Source organism: Manis javanica, chromosome 4, assembly GCF_040802235.1.
Source record: "Manis javanica isolate MJ-LG chromosome 4, MJ_LKY, whole genome shotgun sequence".
NCBI lineage: Eukaryota > Metazoa > Chordata > Mammalia > Pholidota > Manidae > Manis > Manis javanica.
Window position 1 is genome coordinate 100,091,797 of NC_133159.1, and position 22,325 is coordinate 100,114,121.

Sequence of the window (22,325 nt, forward strand, 5' to 3'; positions counted from 1 at the left end):
TTACCTCAATCCTGTGTTCCATTGCTTCAGTAGTAAATTCCCTCTTAATAACATCTCACTCTTAGGTCTCTTAGGTTTTCCCCATACTGCTTCCCATGTCTCACCTCCCTCACCCAATACATATGTGGTGTTTGGAACTTCCTAATTTTACCTGCATCTTTTTACCTATCTTCCTTAAAAATTCATCACAAGTTTAAGGGGAGATTCATTTGCCCATCTTCAGTCTACCACAGTAGTTAATTGTAAGGATATAAAGAATGGGATAGACACAGAGGAACTGCAAAGACACCGATCTATGACTTGGAGAGGGAGGAACTGAAGATGACTCTATAGGCAGAAGGGATGGAATTGGATAGGGGATAGAAAGACAGGGGAGAAACGTCTGAAGGTCCCAGAGACAGGAGGGAATGGGACCAGTTCAACTTAGAAGATTTATCCTTAAAACGATATATATCTAAAGGACATCCTATATAAAAAGGAAGAAAGAATGAGGGGTGAATCTATAGAGGTTTCTGCGAGAAAAGGAGAGAAATAGTTAAGTTAGATGGTCTCATTTTCAATAAAAGAAGGCAATCTGCAAAGATAAAAGGGTAGAATCAATTTAGAAAATCTTCTTATAAACATCTAATAGAACAAGACGTGTGTACACATTAGCATACATAATCACCAACACTGTTTCAGATGAAAAACAATTTACCAGTACATACTCCACTGTAGAATCATTATATTTACCTAAGTACATTCTCAATTTTGTTTTTAAGGAGCTCCTTGAGAGCAGGAACCATTATCACATGCCCCCCTTTTTCCTCCCATAATATATAATTCATTATGGGTATGAAAAATGAGAGATGGTGATGACTCTTTTTTAAAGGCAAGTGAGCAGCTAATTATAAACAAATCATTATCATATTATCATATATGAGTAAACATATTCAGCTTATATACACACACAGATTTTAAAAATTAACTCTAAGAGATGGCTGATCCCCAAAAACACTGTCATCACTGATGCCTTTTTTCTCTTTCATTTTGACAAAGAAAATTTACAGCACTATTTTTGGGTAACCCTGTCAGTACTAAAACAAGTCACTTTCTTGGTCTCTCTACAGGAACTCCTTATCAGACATATGGGAAGATATGACTAGAATAGGCATAGACAGCCTCTCTCCCATAGCAGTTTGAAAGCCTGGTCAGCAAATAAATTTGATTTTTCTCTAAATTTGATTTTTCTAACTTCACTTAAAAAGTTTTGTCAATGCGGGTAAGATTCCTCAAGGGAGGAACAACCTAAGACAGGCACAGTCGCAGGGGGGCCATCAGGAGAGAAATTGGGGACCAACAGAGGGGAGACTTAGAACCTCACCCCCCTGTTTTGAGAGAAATCTTCTGCATCCGTGGATGTTTTGTTGCCCTTGTCTAGCTTGGATTAATACTTAGTCTATAGGCACAGACCTGATCATCTATATTTGCCCTCTTACAGCACTAAATTATGTTTTCTACCTTTATCTTACATCTACCTACCACTTCAGCATTTTATTTAAAAAATAATAATAATAATAATAAGGGAGAAATGTGGGATTCACATATAAATCAAGTATAAAAATCAAACGAATTATCATATCTGACTTGATTGTTTATAGTTCATGATGCGTGATCAAAACCAAAAGTTTCTGTGATATGACTGCCCTTGCACCATGTAAGAACTTACTCACTATGTAAGACCTTGTTCACCATGTAAGAACTTGTTTGTTATGCTTCAGAAGATTGGAGACTGTTGAGATATAGGCTTGGGGTTGATTAATGACTGTGCATTGAGTCCCCTATACAGCATTTTATTGTTGTTAACAACCATTTGATCAATAAATATAAGAGATGCCCTCTCAAAAAAAAAAAAAAGTTTTGTCAATGATAACAAACTCTGTGGAAGAGTAAAGTGTAGTCCTAGCTCTACCATGACTAGCTGTGTGACCTTGGGCAAGTCAACTAATGTCATGTAAGCAGCTTTGGTCTAGATGTGCTCTATGACTGCACTCTAAAATTCTATTACTGTAATTATTACAACACTAAAAGCAGACTAAATCTCTAATTCTGGCACACAGAGGCTTCAAATCAAACCGTGGCTCCACATCTTCCTATTAACCCAACCATTCAAAATAGCTACCATAATACAGTGAATCAAAATCTCCAATTATGCCCTCCTGATCAAGAAGGGACAGAGTAGAAAGAATTAGAGGGCAGCAAGGAAGGAGCAGTTGTCTAGCAACCAGCCTCCTATATTCATGCTCAAGGATATCCTATAATGGTATAGTCTCAAACTAGCAGAACACTGGAGTTAGACTGCTATTCTTAAAAAAAAAAAAACGTGAGTATCTATAACTAAAGATCACAGCAGCACAGTTCATGCTATTTCCAATAATAAGATCATCTATTGCTGCCACTGAGTACTTATTATTGACAAGCTTAAGCAACTAACAGAGTAAAAATTCAGATTAAGGTTAAAAATTACATTTCATTGAAAATGTTTTTCAAAGTACCATATTTAATAGAGAAAACCCCAGCTGCTTGCTAATTCAGTGAATGAAAAGATTAGCACAATTACAGATGTGAAAAATGTCATGCAGCAAATACAAACTGTTATTCATTCTTTTTTTAAACCAACATATCTCATATGTGCCTGGAGCTGCTGGACACTGAGACTTCATATACAAGTAAGTTTAGGAATTTATGGTCTCAAGGGAGAAGTTAGTCTATTTCTCTTGTGAAATTAGCAAGTATCCACAGCCTAAAATATCAGAGTAATTTCTTTACCCAGCCCACTGTCCCTCTAAACTTGCCAAGCCTCTGCATGTGAACATCCTTGAAAATCCTGTTCAACTCAAACTTCAACTCTTGGTTGAAGCCCTCACCATTCCCTCTGGAAAAGTTATTACCCCCCAATGATGGCTGGCATAGATTATTCCCTTTCAGCATAAATCCCAGAGGTCAAGATTAAATGCCAAACAGTCCTTCCCAGCCACCTCACCTCCTTTTATCTCTGGCTAGCTGTAGCTACTCTTAAAAAACAACTATTCGACTATCTTTCCAGTTCTTTATCTGGTTTTTTCATAAACTACTAGTTGATTTCATTAAAATGGTAATGAACCTCTTTTTGGTACAATCTAAAAACCCTTCCACACCTTTGTACTTCTGTCCAGACTCAACCTGGCCCTGCAAGTTAGTGTCAAACACTGTAACACTAACACTTGGTTAAATATTCTAATTATTTGGGTTTGTGCCTATTTAGGACTCCACTAGTCCTAAACTCAAAAGCACACTTCTCACAAACAACAACAAATTTTGGTGAGGTTGTAGAGAAAGGGGAGCCTTCCTATACTGCTGGTGGGAATATAAATTAGTTCAACCATTGTGGAAAGCAATATGGAGATTCCTCAGAGTTCAAAACAGAAATACCATTTGACCCAGGAATTCCACTTCTAGGAATTTACCCTAAGAATACAGCAGCACAGTTTGAAAAAGACAGATGCACCCCTATGTTTATTGCAGCACTATTTACAATAGCCAAGAAATGAAAGTAACCTATGTGTCCATCAGTAGATGAATGGATAAAGAAGATGTGGTACACATACACAATGGAATATTATTCAGCCATAAGAAGAAAACAAATCCTACCATTTGCAACAACATGGATGGAGCTAGAGGGTACTATGCTCAGTGAAATAAGCCAGGTGGAGAAAGACAAGTACCAAATGATTTCACTCATATGTGGAGTATAAAAACAAAGAAAAACTGAAGGAACAAAGCAGCAGCAGAATCACAGAACTCAGAAATGGACTAACAGTTACCAAAGGGAAAGGGACTGGGGAGGATGGGTGGGAAGGGAGGGATAAGGGCGGGGGAAAAAGAAAGGGGGCATTGCAATTAGCATGTGTAATGTGGGGGGTGGGCACAGGGAGGGCTGTGCAACACAGAGAAGACAAGTAGTGATTCTACAGCATCTTACTACACTGATGGACAGTGACTGTAATGGCATTTGTGGGGAGGACTTTGTGATGGGGGAAGCCTAGTAAACATAATGTTCTTGATGTAATTGTAAATTAATGATACCAAAATTTTTTTTAAAAGGGGGGGAAAAAAGCACACTTCTCGAAAGCACAACACAACAGTGCCTCTTTTTGTGTCTCTAACCCCTCCTCCAATCCCATCGAGAGCACAATCTAGGACAGAGTAGGCACATAACAACTGTGGGATGAATGGCTTGAGTTTCTATGAGGCTTAGTAGTTGCCTAATCATATTTGGCAAATGCCTGTTGCAATGGATGGAATTTTCAATGTGGGCAGTTAACAGAAGCAGATTTCCATTCCTCTGCTCTCTTTACTCAGTCCCACACCCATTCCTGGACATCAACTCTCACCCCACAACTACACCTAACAATAAATTGGACTCACAAGCCTCCTATTCTCCCTATTACCCCTCTAAACCTTACTCTCAAACTCTGTCCCAGCTCCCATGCACCCACTATCCATTTCAGTGGCATAACTGCTCTAAATTTATGGTGTCCACCCTGGAACCCAACATGTAAAAGAGATGCATGAAACAGCGAATGCTCAAATATTTGTTCAGTGAAATCAAAGAATGAGTATGTGAGGGCAGAAGATGGAAATAAGTTGCTAGTGGGACAATGATAATGGAGCTCTTCTCTAAAAAAGATTATTCTAGGATGTAATTACATACCAATCACTAAAAAGGCTTAAAGCACATAGAATAAATTTTTGATTAAATTTATCTGATCTATTAGACAGAACTTCAAAATATCTGCCTGCCTGTGACCCCTTCCAGAAAAATCTCTGCTTAGCCTCCTGGCGATATGGATCATGCCCCTCTCCGTGATGGGATCAGGAGTAAATACATGACACAAGAGTCATTAGTTGCTGGCTGCCAAAGAGCTTATACCTTGTGCAGCCTAGCTCCAAAAAATGAATAGAACCAATCAGAATACCTGAGGATTCTGCACTAGGAGATTCAAAGTCATTCTAAACTATATCGCAATGTGTGAAAACCTAGATTAAGAGGGAAAAAGGCGGTTCACTTAGCCAAACAGTTCTTCTCAAAATGTTATCACTTGAGAATATGAGTAAGTTAACTTTAAGGGTGCTAAAGATCATGTGTTCTCTTTGGGTAACCAGCCAATTAAGAGAGAGAAATGGGGATTCTTTTGCACTTTTGCTGAACATAAAATGAAAGTTTAGACGAGCAGTCATTTTTGAGCAAGGAGGGGGATTATCCTCTGGCTGCCTCAATGTTCTAATTGCTGCTTGTGAATAAGTTTTTCACTTCTTTGAAAATAGGGCAACAAAAGGCCATTTTGGTATTAAAGCTAAATCATATGGTATGTATGTATGACATGACTGAAAACGATTTTTGCAAAGGTGTATTTTTTTCAGCTCTGCCTCAAAATTTCCTTCTGAGATGGTCATGTAAAATATGAATTTTAATCCATACAAATAATTATTCATATGTACTAGATATATCCCCTAAAGTTAACTGTAATATTAAATCTATTCACCAAAACCCATATATCCCAAAATTTTACATCTAGAAATGTTAGAATCATATCCCTACCTAAGGCTCTCAAACACTGATGGCAGCATCCAGTACTTCTACATCCTATTTAATCAAATGTAAATTAATGCCACACTTTAAAAATTCACCACTAGCAAAATATAATTTGAGTTGCAGACCATAAGGATGCCTACGATTTCAATTTCCTTTACCATATAAATGCTCACTAATGCTGTAGTGAAAACCCAAAAGAGCTTGGGTTTTGCATATGTTTTACTTCTACTCACCTTTTGGTTACAGCATGAATTAGTGGGGGGATAGCAAAAAAAGTCAGGTAATAAGAGGGAGGAAAATGCAGTCTCTAGATGATTTTCCTCAAGCTATATCTGTATTTATCTCTATCTATAAAATAAAATATGGCCTAAACTACAGCTACTAAAAATTCCTATCAACGTTCTCCAAATTCCCTGTATACCTTTACAGACCTACCTCCTATTTCAGGCACAGAATTAGACTTGATGACAAAAAGAGGCCCACAGCAGTGAAACAGTAATGGAACAATGAACGCTATACCATCTCAGCTAATCCTTAACAATCTTTCTTAAACTTTTTAAGTATCTTCCAAGTCTAACTAGGAACTCAAAGGAAATTCATGTCTAAAGACTATACCCTCCTAAAAATTGTTTCTAAAATCACTAGGCCATCATTCAGGAACAAGTCAAGTAAAGTTGGTCTTTCGGTATCCTTCTTTGCTTTGTTCATATCAGATACATTCATTTCTACTACAACTTAACAGCAAGACACGGAAAATAGGATATTTCTTTTATGTAGACCACTATATCAAAACTGGAAGAATTAAACAGTGATCCGAACACAATGTTATTCAGTTCAAGCAGCTTGAATTACAGAAATGATATAGATGATTGCTAAGCAGGTAACAAGATAGCCTGGATAGATGGAGGCTTAAAGATAACTCTGACGTGCTAAACACTGAAAAAGAATTACTCCAAAATGAAAATAGTTAAAATCTGAGGGGATATCAAATAATAGGGCAATTTCTTTATATTTTCCTGAACATTTACATTATGGGTACTTTATGAATTTATGTCTTTCAGATTTTTAACTTCAGTTTTTAACTACCTACCTAAACAGCCTTATTATGTTAAACTAATTTCCATCAAAGTCAAGAATAAGAGAAATGACAACAGCCCTCATTATAATTTACTAAAATATTCCATCTGGTAATACTAACTTTTCAGACAAGGGACCCTGAAGTCACACCTCACTGTACAGAAAAAGGAAAATGATGCTCAGAGATTAGGACTAATCTCACAATTTTCAGTCTCTTTGCGCTTCACCCTACATTACATGGTTGTCTCCTATCTCTGAACTGAGTTACCAGTTTAAAGAGATGTATTTATTAGTGCTAGTCTATTGTATCTGTTGATTAGAAAACATTTTTTTTTTAAAAAAACTTCAGTAATCTAAATGTAATGTCCACTGCTCTAGACATTTCTTTAGAGACCTGTATTTTTATTTTTTGGGTTTTACTGCTAATATTCTAGTTCCTAAATACTTAAATCATCTCTTCCTCCCCACTTCCCCCAACAAGACCCACTCCCTAATAAACAAAACTAGACTAGGCTATAAACATAAGGATAAGACCGAGCATGGATAGTTGCAGCCCTGATTGAAAGGTTATATGCCCTGTCAAATCGAGTGAGTACTAATCTCCTATTCTATGGTCATCACTGTACTTACTATAGAATTCGCATAGTCAAGGAAGTTTATAATATTGTAATTTCTGAAAGGACCGTATTTTCAGACTGCAGAAGTGATGAAGGCATTTAAATAAAATACACAAATAATAATAAGTCCTTATAAAGAACAAACCTATTTTTGCAATTTGAATATCTTTTTTATGCCAGTTTCTTTTTTCTTGCCCAGACACAAGATGTATCTTCACAAGAAATTTAACAAGTATGAATCTTATGACAGATAAATGGCAAACTTAGAAAGAATATCATTCTACAAGAATATAATGTAGTAGCATATTTACCAAAGAACAGTCTCATTTTTAATAGTAAGCTTATCCATCCAGTAATACTGCAGATATTTAAATGAAAATAATCACTTGCACAATACAGTGTGCAAGTCAATTAGATGATACCAATTCTCTACATACAATTAAACTTTTGCCATACCACCACCAGGAAAATCCTAAAAACAAAGCATTAATCTTACTTTGTATAATAATGTTTTCTCAAGATCTGATAAGGGGACTATCAAGAAGGGAACTATCAAGAAATGGAAATTAAACAAGAAATGGAAAACTAGACGTAGCACAGGAGATCATTCAATAACTTACAAAACTAAATGATACTTAATTTCTTTTATCACAGAAAATGGTAACTATTAAAATTCCTTGCAGAGCTTTGAAAAGGGTCTATTCATTTTAAAAATAATCAAACATATTTGAAACACCCTTTAAAAAAGTAGCTAAAAAGATAAGCTTCACAAACATCAGTGTAATCATATGTTACCATGTGCTGAACATTTATTTGTTAAGCATTATACATAATCTCATGTCATATTATAAAACAGGCATCATCATCCCCACTTTAGGTATGTGAAAATTAAGATTCATATAGTTAAGTCACATGCTCTGGGTCTCGCAGCTAGTAAGTGGAGGAGGGAATTGAATTTAGTGTCGTGTGACTCCAAAAGCAGTGCTCTTATCCATTACGTCAGTATTTCCCAACTTTTAACACATCACGACATGTACTACAAATGATAATATTTGTAAGGCTTACTGAGGTGAGCTGGAGGGGTTTAGTGAAAATGGTATTTTTTTCTTTACATTATAAAATCATGGCATGAATAATAAAATACAAAGTATTACAGATGACATTAAATACTAATTGGCATAAATGAAATATTTTCAATTGCCAAATTCAGAAAGTTTACAGAGGAATCATAACAAAAATATTCAAACATTATTTCAGTTGTAAAATTCTGAAGTATAAAAATAATTTGAAATTTCAAAACTATAAAAAACTTGCAAACAACACATTTGTACATCATCCTATGCAATGCATTCTGGTTGGGAAAGGAGATATTCTGATTAAACACAGATTTAGTATATGAAGATTTTCCCAATAACATATTTAGAGGAAATTCAAGTCAAAGGTATCAGAGAATTATAATAATTCCTTAATAATTCAGCCCACACTAGCTTCTTAATTTGAATTTCTGTAGTACCTATAATCTGTAACATTCATTTTGATTTAGTAATAATAGCAGCTAATATTCATTGAGCTAATATTATGCACGAGGCTAAGTTGTACTTTACATTATTATCTTATTTAATCCTCATGGCACTCCTGTTAGGTACCTCTATTTTCTTCATTTTAAAGATAAGGAAACTGAGGCAGAGAGAAATTGAGTAACTTTCCCAAGGTTATTTGGTGGTATATGGGAATGGGAATAATAATTTGAAACAGTCTGACTTCAGAGCCCATGTTGTTTATCACCATGCTAAACTACATCCCTGCAGAGAAGAAAATACAGTAATATTTAATGAATACCTATTCTGTGCCAGGAGAGACAAGGGTAAGTAAACATCTCAACTTAAGACTAAGTTCTATAGTTTCACAGTGATGAAGTAAAAATGACTTGCATGTACATCAAAGATATTCCACAGCAAAAAGAAATTGTATACTGTGATGGGTGCAATTCTGTTTACAGACATAGCGAGGAAGATAGCCTTAATTTAATATGTGCATTATGAAATGGCTCAAGCAAGAGCATCTGTCTCCACAACCTAATTAAATTTGTTGATTTAACTTGGTCAAGAATATTTTTAAAATCTTAAAACAATAAAATTGATAAAAATTAAAAGCAAATGCTTTAGTTCTTTGGTTTTCACTTACTGCTTTTGAAGTTCTCTAAGTCACCATGTATTTAATTTTGTTTTAATGTAAATGCACTATTATAAAGTCCTGAATAAAGATTTTTCTAGACATTTGGACAAGTTCTAGCCTAAATTCTGCCTGCCAAATCCTGCCAATTGGAAGAAAGCCTCGGAATTTATAACTGATGGTCAGTGTAAATCAAACACTCAGAAAATGAAAACACCCCTTTGATGTGATACCAATCAATCAATACAGACAGTGCTAATGCTTTGAGTATTACAGTTTATATCAAACATCTGAAAGGCCACAAGGAGCAATGTCCAACATTGGCTGGCTCATGCTGGTTAACAGTAAGTATTCAAGAATGTTTTACTATGTACCAGAGACCATGATCATCCACAAATAATACCTGTTACACAGAGAGTGGCAGTCTACAACTACAACCTGAATTCATGCATTATGCAAGACCAGGTATTCAAACTGAAAGCTCAAGCTCCAACGCCTAACTTTCCCCCCTACAGCCAAAGTGCTGTTAACAGTGCTCCTGCAATCTACAAACCAAGTAATTTCAAGAGACTACCTGGGCACCCAGAACATTCTGGAGAACAAAATAAACCTCGGATTATGATGATGCAGTCTGTTCTCTGGAGCTTTACACATGGAAATTTGGCACTTTTCTTAAAACAACTTCTTTTTCTCATTTTATAAAGTAAAGTTCTATTGGTTACAGAATCCATTACTCCTATTTATTCTTCTCTAACAAATCCCTAGAAAATACCAGGATTGAAAAATGTGACTTGATTTATTGGTTAGCTGATGCCAGCATACTTCATATAATTTACTAGCCTCTATAAGCCAGTCTTTCAAAATTTTTGAAACAAATCATGCTGAGTAAAATGTAGACTGTATGCAAAAGCCACTTAAAACGAGTATCAGGTAAAATAAACAGTAATTCTTGAAGACAGTATTTTTAGTTTAATGGGACCAAAAAAAACAAAACAGCTCCCCAGAAGTCTGTCACAGCTTTTACAGTAAGTATGCCCAATTTTGTTAATGTATCCTAAAATAACTCCATTCCCACTGCACTATCATCCCTAGCAACTATTCAGTAACTCTCAATGTGTACTCTATTATCCACTAAGACTTTGGCCACAAACCTCAAACAAGCCAGTCCTTAAATTCCCACAGCTCACCCCATCTCTCGACAAAAACAAAGAAAGGAGTTATAAAACCTTAAGGGATTAAAAATACTAGAGAAGAGTGGAGAAGTCTAGTTACTGCAGCCATGCTCTTTTCCTTTATACCTGAGAACTTGTCATTTATCTTAACCACACACCTTCATGTTTCTGGATAATCCAGGGTTCCTCCACATGACGAATAGTTCAAAATGCCCACTCTCTAACAGATGACAGGGTCCTTATGTGGCCATTGTCCCAGCCCTTCTATTTATATTAATCTTCAAGTCTCCCAGCTCTATCCTGTCACACACTATCACCACGCTCCAAACTCACAAGCCATTATAAAAGCCGAACACACTATCCCGTCCTCCTTGCTACCAACACATTCCAATCTCTTAGAAAACCTTACCTAAGATCAGTTCTTTCTTTATGAGTTTTCCCCATATTTCTAACATAGTCTCCATGTCTTGCTGCCCAAGCTTTCCCCGCTAAACCCAATTCCAAGGTGGAGTCACACCCTCTCTCCAGCCTAATTCCTACAACCCCAAAACCCCACCCCCTCATCACGCTCTCCACGGCCTCAGCCACTAACCCAACACCCCGCCGCGTGCCCGTCACGTCCTCCAGATCCCTTCGGGGTCCTTCCCGCCCAGTCGGCGGAACCCCCTCAGGGCTCCCAAGGGCCTAGGCCCTCCATATTTCCCCGTCAGCCCCGCCCCCAGACCCCTCACCGAGTAGCAGGAGCTTCACTTCTTTGGCCGCTTTCTCTCCGTCCTCCCGCAAGTTGCGGTCGATCATCTTACTTCGCTCCACCGCCGCCTTGTCTTCGGCGCTCAACGTGCAGCCCATGGCGGCGGCGGGACAGCGGACCGGGCCCGGGCTCACTTACACAGCGCTGAGACTGTGCAGCAGGGCTGATTGAGACAGCTCCTACTGCTGGGCGGCGGCCCTCTCCGTCAGCTTCAGGAGCGGCGGAAGAACCCGGATATCCGGCGTTACGACACTTCCGGCAACGCCCCGCGGCGGTTACTCTTAGATCCTCGCCAGTCGGGGTAGAAGAGGTGAGATCGAAAGCGGAAGTTCGCGAGAGAGGGTTGATGAGGCGAAGAAGCGCTCTCGCGGAGTAACGAGGTTCTGTCGAGCTCCCTGCGCGCCGCTCAACCTTAGTCCTTTTTCACCTTTCGGCTGCCTTATTTGGATAAACTTAGAAAAACCAGGGACTGGCTTCTCCAGTTCAAGGCGCCCTGCCGCAGTCACATAGCCGGTCTTGGATGGGGAGGTGAGTGGGTGGGGATTTCCAACTGACAGCCCACAGTCCGCACGGGAATTTCTGCTGGAAATGTCTCACTGGCCAGAAAGTCCCTTTGATCTCTGGCTGTGGAGCTCTGGGACCCTTGCCCCCTAAGTGTAGGACCCTCTTTCTGCTGGGATCGTCTCAGATCTATCGGACGGGAACAAACTACAGAGCCTGGGCCCTGGCCACGTTTCACGTCTGCGATCTCTAAGACCTACCGTGCCTAGGACTTAAGCGATCCCTTTCTGCCCTCTCTTCTGGCCCACCGCCTACTGCTCTCAAAATGTACTCTGGTCCTTGTGCAGTTAATGTGCGAATTTCTGTGGGCTTGAGAGTTGCCCAGCTACTATGCCAGCAGAGGGCCACTTGAAATAGGTAACTGAGTGTGAGTTAGAAAGGTAATCATGTAGTTCCTCCATAAAATTTCCATGTTACCTTTCTCCAATATAAGTCAGTTTCAGCGCTTATAGATCGCCCTGTCTTAGACTTAGGACTTCTACCAGGATTAGTCAGCCTCAGTCCCACACCCCAATACAAACCAGTGCATCCTGTGAATCTCCTAAAATTTCCTGTTGTGGTACCATACAAAAGGAAAATTCTAGTAAAATTTGCCTCAGCTCTAGCATCACTTGAAAATAAATCTTTTATGAAAATGCCGGATTGATAGCCTTTTTGACTAATAATTCTGGGGACTACATGTAGTATAGGTGGCCCTAAATTACCTTTACTGCCAGACAGCTACACAAATACTCTCACCATACATCCCAGGGGAACTCTTGTAGTGCCAAAAACCTTTACCTGTGATTAAAAATTATTTCCCTAATAAAATCTAATAAAATGTAAGGTCCCAACAAAAAGTCTGTATAGTAATTCATTAATTAGATCTCTTGAGAGAAATCTAGAAGCTCCTTTAGACAGCCTCATCCACCATAACTTATCAATGCCAGTTCTTAAAAGTTTGAAAACTCTCCTACTCATTCCCAAATGACAGAATAAAAGAGACTGCTTTTCCATAGTCGGTACTTATGGGGGGGAAAGGGCAAGAGGAAAGGAAAGAAAAATCAATATTTATTGAGTACCCATTTGCCAGGTATGGCTAGGTGCTGCCATGTATCATGTCTTTTAATCCTCACAATAACCCTTGGGTAGGTAATATTAGCCCTGTTTTTAAGATGAGGAAATAGGCTTGGAGAAATTAAGCAACTTTTCCAAGTTCACACAGTGAGTAAGTAGATGTCTGACTCCAAATTCACCCCTTTTCTACCTTGGCACTATAAGATGTTCCCTGGGGAGACCTGACACGTCTTAAGATTGAAAGTTACACCATCACCACTAGGGTGCAGGAAAGAAGTAACTGGCAACATGGTTGTCTAAGCCTGTTGATTCTTCAGTGAGAGGGAAAATTAGGTCAGATTTTGTCCAGGAACAGCTTTCACAGCTAAAAGTTACATGCTGAACTTTACCAAGTGATCCTGGTACCTAGAGAACTCCTGAAAGGTGGTCAAGGCAGAAATTGTTGGCAAAGTTCTCAACAAGAAAAAATTTTATTTCCTTCATGATCTGCACAGGGAAAAATAAATGGCAAATGAACCAGCAAATGTCAATTCTGTAATAAAATCCTGAGATCATATAATCAGGAAATTTCAGCCTGAATCAGAGATATCCTTGCACTTAAAAAGGAAGGGTTGGAGGGCAAAGTCAAGGAAAAGGCAAAATAAATTAACAAAATGGCTGCCAAGCAATGTTTAATGCCCTCCCCTCTCCCCTTTCCCCTGTCTCAAACCTTCTCCTTCCCTATTTCTACTGGATTCAACTGCCATCTGCTGGCAATGCTTAAGACCTGCTAGCTGATGAGTGATGTTTGGAAGTTTTCCCCTATCTAGGAATGACATTCCTCTTACAAGGGGAGGGGAGAGAAAACATTTTTCAGTCACAAAGACTCTCCTGGGTTATATGCTAAGAGATTTCCTCAACGTAATAGGTCCTGGACTAGAGTAAGTCTAGTGGGAAGACAGAAACCTGGAAAGTTTCCTAGATCTAAAGGTGGAAAGCTATTTGCCCAGCTTCAGTTAATATTTTCTTCAACTAGAGTTTCATTTACAACCCCCACACTTTCCACAATCTGTAGGAAGCCTCCATGTAGGTATCTTGCTGCAATGTACTGAACTCAGAAGATAGAAGCATAAACATTCTCCAGTATATTTCTCAACACATATTCTATAGTGCATTACCAGATGTAAATGCTCTAAAAGTACAAGATGCCTGATCAGATTAGACTATGAACTCCTTGAAGGCAGTGATGCCTCATCCTCTGTGTGGATCCCAGAGAATATTGGCCATCCAGCTATTATATACTTCATTGAACTGAAGGAGTCAATGTTAATATCAGTGTAGCTTTTATAATAAAAATTATTTATTGGCTGTTCAAAGGGGAAACTATCCCACTCCCACCAGCCCGTCTTCCCCTTTGATACCCAAAGAGCTGGGAATGTGTTCAAATATAGACCACACCACCCTCTGGTCCTGCCTTGACCTTATTTTAATGTTACCTGATTCAAGTGGGGGAAGTGGATGGACAGGTAGTCCCAGGTGGGTGTCCTATCCAGTTTGCAATTATTACCCCTCCCTTGAAAATACCACCACCAAGACCAAGACAGTTCCTACAGTCTCAATGAACAGCTGAGCCCAACTCCTATGCCCTCTCTCCAACCCAGGGCTGCAGATAGGAGAGAGAGTTGAGTCTTTGTTATTGAAGCTAAATTTTGAGAACTGTGAATGGGAGTAGAGAGGCATTTAATGGACTATGGAAACCCCACCATTCCCATCCCAACCTTAGTCTTTGTACCCGGTTGTCCAGGGGGCTGGAGGTGGGTCACTGCCATGAGGAGAGAGATCAGGGAGGCCAATCCTAGAAAAAAAAGATTGACAATATTATTGGTTAGGGTGCCTCTGTATTCAACCACCTTAGCAATTCAAATACTAACCCCCCCTTCCCTCCAACCCCAGCCTTTCCACTTCATCCTAAACAAGCAGAAAGAACCATCCTATCTTATTCTTGCCTCTGCTGGGATCAAGCCCCAAGCAGACCTCCCATATGCAGGAGGCAGGAAAATACAACAGAACGGCTATTCTTGAAGAGTGAGAGAGCTGCAGTTGGCTCTCCTGCCTTCTACTCTGTGTACCCTTATTGCTATCCCCTTGCTTCTGGTCAAACTCAGGAATATACCTAGCTGATCTCACATTATGGAAATCTCAGATCTAAAACTAGAAAAAGATCTAGGAACTCAAATGGAAACACTTGATTATAATTTAGTTCTTTTTAAACCTAGCAAAGAAATAAGAAGACACTGGTCATTTTCTTACCTTGTTTGGGTGAAATTACTGCCCTGGACAACAACACTGAAAAATGAAATATCTTAAAGGGTCCACAGAATAACTCCAAACCTGGCCTGCTGCCCTATATCCTCCAACTTCTATCCTGAGAATTTCCCTGATCCCTGATGCATGGAAAGTTCACTGGTTGAAAGGCATCATCTCACCTTCATGATCCTTTACTCTCGTTATCATCTCACCAGGTTCCCTCCCCCAGTAGTCAAGGATCACAGCCATGTCCAAGGCTTTGGCACACATCCATCCTGTTGGCTCCTGACCCAGAAAACACTAAGTAAAAGCTGTGTGCAGAGACCCCAGCCCCAGCCCCAGCTGGCTGGGAAAGGTAATTCCACAAGGTGTTCCCTGCAGTCATAACCAGCCCCAAGCCCATCTCCCTCCAAGTGTCCAGCAGCCCATCACGAATCCAGCCGAGGTGAGGGGGCAGGACAGAGGTAGCTGTCCGACATTATGATGTCGCTGGTGAGTTGTTGCTCCAGGAACTCAGAAGTCTCTTCAGCTATCTGACCTGGAATTCGAAAGTCAACAGCAGGTGGTTCCTGCTTGGGGCTGGGTAGGGGCTGGGAAGCCCAGGACTCTGTAGGACAGCCAGTACCCTGAAGGAACTGCAGGAAGTTCTCCTCAATGGAGCCCTCCCGGCTCGGTAGCCTCAGCTCCTCCTCTGGCGTCTGCTTGAAGAAGCAGACAAACTGCTTGCTGAGCTCTCCCCGGATCTGCCGGTTGAGACATCCATAGAAGAAAGGGTTGGAAGTGAAGCAGAAGTAGCCAATCCAGGTTACCACATTCTCCACCTGCCCAGTTGAAATGGGTTGGGCACTCAGGGCAACATAGAGATGGAAAGAAAAGTAGGGCAACCAACAAAGCAGGAACTGTCCCCCCACAGCCAGGAGGACCACTGCTGCCTTCCCTCCCCCAAACGTCCGGTGCGGGGTGGTCTGGGGGGCCCCTGAGCTGGTGACCATAGTGGAGCGGCTGCTGAGGGACTCAGAGCGTTGCCGAGGTGTCTCCATCCATGTGGGCAGTGGTCCGTGCTGCATGGCAGCCACCCGGGCTACTCGGAACATGCTGCAGTAGACCACAAGGATGAGGAGCAGGGGCGACAGGAAGTAAAGGGCCGCAAAGACCACCACAAAAAGCTGACAGTAGGCACTGTTGCTCCATTGGAGTGAGCAGCCTGGGGAGATGCTGGGAGCTCCCTCCTCCCGGGAGACCCTTCCCAATACTGGCACAGAAGCCATGGCTAAGGCCTTTACCCACACACCCACCAGCACAGAGGCCATCAGCCCCAGCGTCATGCGCACCTCGTAGCGCATGGGGTGGACCACATAATAGTAGCGCTCCACGTTGATGGCGGACACCGAGAGAATGGCCAAGCTGACAAAGCATATGCTCAGGAACAAGTAGAGGCGGCAGGCAACCTCCCCAAAGAGGTCATGGTCAAAGAGGGCAGAGCTGGAGAGCATGGCCAGGGGCATGAGGGTTAGGGCAGCCAGCAAGTCCACGAGGCAGAGGTGGAAGACAAAGACAAATTTTCGGAGGGCAGGTGTCTTGGCGATAACAGCCATCACAGCTGCATTGCCAGCCACAGCGATCAAATCCAGCAGGAGCATGAAGAAGAGGGCCACAGATTCTGAAGCCACATCCTGAAGCCCCACCTCCGGGACCCCACTGGCAGTAGGGGGACCTGGGGTTTGAGGGGCCCTCCCCAGAGTGGAAGAGTTTCCTGATGACTGGGGGATGGGTGAGGACTCCATGGGGCCAAAAGAGGACACCCAGGGCACCTCCTGTCACAGGCCCATCCCCCATCCTAGTCCAGTGACCCTGGGATGGCGAGCCCAGGCTTCGCAATTTTGTGGGGGCCGAGAGGTGGGGGAAGATGGTGCCTCCTGCTGCAGCCTTTCTGGCAGGCTCCTATCACCAGCCGTTGGGGCTGAATTGCTCTCAACAGAGCACCAGACCAGTAATGGAGGATTCAGGAGCTCATCTCTCCTGGCAGGAAGCTGCTGGGCTCTGCCTTGATGATTTCGAAGAAGCAGAAGAGAGAGGTGCATGTGCCTCGCCCATTCATCCCACCTTCTGAATGGTCTCCAGCTCCTTTTCCACTTCCTTTTCTCTGTTCTCCATACCCTTCTCCTCTCTCAAGGACTGTTACCCAGAGATTCTAAATCCTCTGTCTTCCCTTTCCCAGAGTCCTGCTGGGCTCTGGGATAGCACCCCAGTTTTAAAGTTGCTTATATAAATTTCCTGATTTCTTGTCTCCTCAGAATGGTAAGAGCTGTCAGGGTGTAGAAGGAACACAAGATTTGGTTTCCAGTCCCAGGTCTGGGAATTATTAACTCCACAAGTCCTCTGAACTTCAGTTTCCTCGTAAAATCATCTGTAAGATGAAGGGAACAATACCTACTTCACAACTGTCCAGAGGATCCTGTGAGATTTATTAATAACAATACTAGTAATAATAATATTTATATGGCACTTTTCACATGCCAGGCCCTGTTTCAAGCACTCTACATACATTAACTCATTTTAATCCTCACACAACCCCATGAGGTAGATATTATTCTAATCCCCATTTTGCAATTGATAAAACTGAGGTCTAAAGAGGTTAACTTACCAGAGGTCACACAGCTAGTACATGGCAAGGTCCTGGTACACACCTGGGGGGTCTGGCGCCAGGGCCGGTCCTCCAGCCCCCTGGTGCCATGCCTGAGGGAGCCCCCCACAGCAGCTGGAACATAACAGGCATTCAGTAAAGAGTTGTTGGATTTGAATCATTCCTAAGAGTGTCTCAGTGCTCTGAGGCTGCCACTGGGAAGATATCACCTGAAAACGGGAGAGACTCTGCTGTCGTCTCCATCAACATCACCACCCCAGAGACACAGCTGCCACTGGGACAGTATTGAGAAGGAGCAGTGAAAACAACGTCCCTGATGAGAGGAAACTGGGAGGTCAGCTCATCCAGCCTCCACTGCTCCCAAAGGCAGAAGGGCATAAGTCACTTGAAAACTGCCCTTCTCCCCAAATCTCTGGTCATGGGACTGGAGGGTCCCTGGCCCAGAGCCCTCTTGATCCTGGACTGTGAGTACAGTCACACCCTGAGGAGGGAGGATTAGGCATCCATACAAGAGATGGGGTAGGTGTGAAGAGTAGTTAGGTAACTATGATTGTGGAAGTGGGTGAGCATAAAGCAGAGAAGAAAACTGGAAGAAACTGGGAGAGAAATTAGTCTGGAGTCTCAGTGTCTCATTTCTCTTGATCAAATGGCAGATCAAATCTGTTTTATGTGTCTCATTATCTGTGCTGAGTTTTCACATAATTGAAGTAAGTTGCCCAGTGTAGTAATTTTTTTCATTTCCGTATACTATTCTTGCAGTCCAGATTCCCTCAGTACAGCGTGCTAAGGTATGCCAGTTAGAGGCAAGCTGTGGGCATGCCAGGTCTGATGGGCTTTCTGTAAGCAAATCACCAGTTCCCTGGGTCAGTTTCCTCGACTGTAAAATGGGAGAGTTGGACTGGAGAACCTCCAAGTTTTCCACGTGTGATAACATTTGATGATTCTCTGAGTTTCTAGGCTATGGGCTCTGGGGTTTGCTAAATTTTAAAAAATTATCATTTTCTGTGATAAAGAAGACTACATGGGGCAGGTAGTCCCCATTCCTCCTCCATAGTTACAGCCTTACGATCACCCTTGGTTTTTGGCATTACCACCAAACTTGCACTGATTTAACTTTTAACATGCCATGCATGCAATATGTGCTCAATACAAATTTGTGAATTGAATCAAACTGAAATTAATCCGTTGAATTTCTGCCCCCTTACTCCAAAAACACTCACTCACTCAGCTGGGTGCCAGCCAGGGGATCTCTTCTGGAAAGGGTAACTTGGGTTCCTGAACTCCAGGTAGCCCTGATGTAGGACAGCTGTCTAGAGATGTGCCTCTCCCCAGTGATAACAGAAAGCTCATTTCACAGATAAAATGGCTACACAGACTCAGGGTCTGCAGAGAAGGTGAAGAGAGGGCCCCAAAGTGGAGACATCAGCAGTCTATCAAAAAATACAGAGAGAAATACTAGTCAGGCATCCTTGCCCTTTAGTTTCTATGCCATGACTTTCCCACCCTTTCTAGCCAGGAGAGGGCCTCCAAAGATGTGGCTCCAAGGACCGGCGAGTTAAGTGAGTGAAGGCCCCCCATGTCTGCGTGGACATCAAGAGTCTACCAGGAGGGCCCACTCAGGGCCCCAGACTGTTGGAAGCAGACATGGTTTCCACGTGGAGAAGGAAGGGGTACTTTGCAGCCATGATGGAGCCCCAGGCAAGAGGCATTGTACGTTTCTCTCTTCCATAGCCCCCTCAGCCTTCCCGGTATCTCCACACTGACTCCTTAATTCCAGAATTCCAAATTTCTTCCTAACAGGCAGAACAATATACCTGTTTCCCAGCACTCCCGTGCTGATGGACTGGGATTATGAAGGGGAGGGCTGTGGTACAGCGGTTTCAGAGGGAAGCTCAGGGAGCCTGACTCCACTCCTAGCTCACATCATCATTCCTTTTCAGAAGCTCTTGTTCTCCCACTGCTTCCTTCCAGCAACCCCTCCCTCACCTCCAGGACCTCTCAGTACCTGAATGTTTTGCCACCATAGGGGCTAAGGTATGGGCCACTAACAGGCACAGTCAAGTTACAAATATCCTTGTTTCAGGATGCAAGGTGTACGTAAGTGCCCAACCCAAGATCACAGAGGTGTCGCTGGGATTCACATGCACCTGTTTCCCAGATACAGAGCTTCCATCTCAAGGACCCAAGCCCAGCCTTCCTTCAGACAAGAGCATGCCCCTCCTAAGCTAGGGGAGATTTCCAAGGGGCTACCACTCCTCTCCCCAATAGAGTTGCCCACACCCAGGAACGCAGAGTTGCCCATCAGCCTGGATGGCAAAGGACTCATTCCTAGGATGTGGGGGACCCATCTCTATGACATGGAGAAAGACAGGGAACTGTCTGCCTGCTGGATGTGGGTACTCCTGCTGGAAGGAGATCAACCCCCATCTCTAGGCTTCCGAGATGCCCATACCCCCGTGCCGCCCTTGGGTTACCTGGGAGCCCACCCCTTGACAAAACTGCCCACCATAAGGTAGGGTGGACTGGTCCTTGGGCTGCGGAGCTACCTTTCTGTGGGGTATGTCAGGACTCAGCACCAGGCCCTGGGACTGGCCCTGGTTCCTGGCCTAGTCGGCAACTCCTACCTTTGCTGAGCAGCTCTGGCTCCCATGTGATAGCTCCTCTCAGCTGATGCTTCTCCAAGGCTGCTGAAGCCTGAACTACTGCAGTGATCAGTGAGAGGCAACCGGCAAAGCAGGATGCTCTGAGAGCTTCTGGGTCCTAATGGCCTCCTGCTTCCCACCCAGCCCCTTGGAGCCAGGAGCCAGACACCAGTGCACCCAGGCAAGGCCCAGGAGTATGCCCAGCCCTGCTCACTTTTCTCAGGTTGCTGGAGTGGCATCTCAAAAGCTAGTGGAGCCAGGTGATGGTAGGCAGGGGAGACCTTCTTGGCCAGCCTGATGAAGTAAAAAGAGCATGTGGAGTCAAAAATCAAGGTTTAAGGCCTGGCTCTGGCACGTGCTAACTATGTGACCTTGGGCAAGTCACTTCCCATTTCTGGCCTTGGTTTCTTATTTGTTAAAGAGAATATAGGACAGATGATCCTTAAGGCTGCTGGTTCTGTGTGACATTAGAAGCAAGGTGCTTTTGCAGCTGGCCAGTCAGTAGAGACTCAGGGCCCCACCCAGAGTTAGGCCTGGCAGGGGCCAGGCTCCAGGGCATGATCCACGGTCTGGTTCCTTTGGAAGCTGCCAAATGCACATAGAGGACAGGTTTACAAGTGGGAGTCAGCAGAGCTGAAGGTCTTGTCCTAACCCTGTACCCCTTAGGAAGCATATTGTTATTGTTAGACTGTATGTTTGTTTGGTATGGGGCTGGGAGTGTTGATGGAGATAGAGGAGCCCCAGCAGCCATCCCATGGAGCTGCCACGACACTGCTCCCTGAGGGGAGAGCGGGGGCCAGGCACCTTGGGGGGCTCAGAATGGCCCAGATCTGTAGGGCTGGACAGCGCTGAGGAACACCACCCACAGAGGCTCCAAGGCCATGTGATGAGCCTTTGGAGTTGAGATAAAGGGGCATGGCTTCCCACTCACCAGGAAGAAAGTGGCCAGTTCTCCCAGGTACATGACTGACATGCACAGATAGGATCCTAACATTGTAGAGCTGTGAGACATCCTATAGGCCAAGGCATCCATGCTTCTGAGGCCCAGAGAGGTGAAGAGATTGCCCAAAGCCACACATGGCAGAGCCATGAAACTAGACAAGGAATTCAGGCATGATACCTACTCCAGAGCCCTCTGCCCTGAGGCTTGCTAGCCAGAAACTCTTTCTGTCTCCAAAAGGGAAGAAAGCGAATTCTGGCGTTGTTCACCAGACCCAACCCAGAGAGCCACAAGAACGATGAATTACCCAGGGAACTCAGAGTGGGCAAGGTGGCTGCCCAGGCCCCAGGTCAACAACAAAGAGGCCACTGACCAGCCTATAGCTGATGCAATGATCTCCACTAGCCCAAGCCACCCTTTCTTGAGCTCTAACAAGGGCCAGGCCTTTGCACATAATACCCTTGCTCCAAGCACCAGTTATATGAGGTGGCCATCACTTGCCTTATGTTACAGATGAGGAAATGGATCCCAGAGGTGAAGTGACTTTTCCCAGATCCCTAGTTAATATAAGTACCAGAATCAATATTTGAACCCAGGCCTGTTTGAAGCTGGAGCATTTACACCTTCACTTGTGCCCCCATAGCCTCTCTGGAGGCCTGACATGATACTCTGGGCTGACACCCTAAAGCTGATTCCATAGAAGTGGCCACCGCCTTCCAGGAAACAGCCTGCAACAAAACTAAGTATACCTGAGTATAGGGAAATCAAATTAAAATTTCAAATTTAAACCTGT

At 42.9% G+C, this 22,325-nt stretch overlaps 2 protein-coding genes across 5 annotated transcripts in view; both read right to left on the reverse strand.

The window, feature by feature from the left end:
* Positions 1 to 11,635, reverse strand: part of GNAI3 (G protein subunit alpha i3) — a 30,235-nt gene extending 18,600 nt beyond the window's left edge. The window contains exon 1 of the mRNA XM_017666629.3: positions 11,384 to 11,635. Coding sequence (XP_017522118.1) covers positions 11,384 to 11,501 — 118 coding nt within the window. The 5' untranslated portion in view covers positions 11,502 to 11,635. The remainder of the gene's footprint in view (positions 1 to 11,383) is intronic.
* Positions 11,636 to 12,344: 709 nt separating this feature from the next.
* Positions 12,345 to 20,934, reverse strand: GPR61 (G protein-coupled receptor 61). 4 transcript variants are annotated; one of them, XM_017666614.3, is made up of 4 exons: positions 20,575 to 20,934; positions 17,951 to 18,064; positions 15,486 to 17,713; positions 12,345 to 14,854 (listed from the first exon to the last, which is right to left on the reverse strand). In XM_017666614.3, exon 3 carries the CDS (start codon positions 17,088 to 17,090, stop codon positions 15,735 to 15,737), a length of 1,356 nt encoding a protein of 451 aa, XP_017522103.1. In that variant the 5' UTR covers positions 17,091 to 17,713; positions 17,951 to 18,064; positions 20,575 to 20,934; the 3' UTR covers positions 12,345 to 14,854; positions 15,486 to 15,734. The 4 variants fall into 4 exon arrangements, with proteins under 4 accessions (XP_017522103.1, XP_036860757.1, XP_017522104.1 ...); XM_037004862.2 differs by having other exon boundaries at positions 15,310 to 17,713; XM_017666615.3 differs by having other exon boundaries at positions 17,951 to 18,159.
* Positions 20,935 to 22,325: the final 1,391 nt, after the last annotated feature.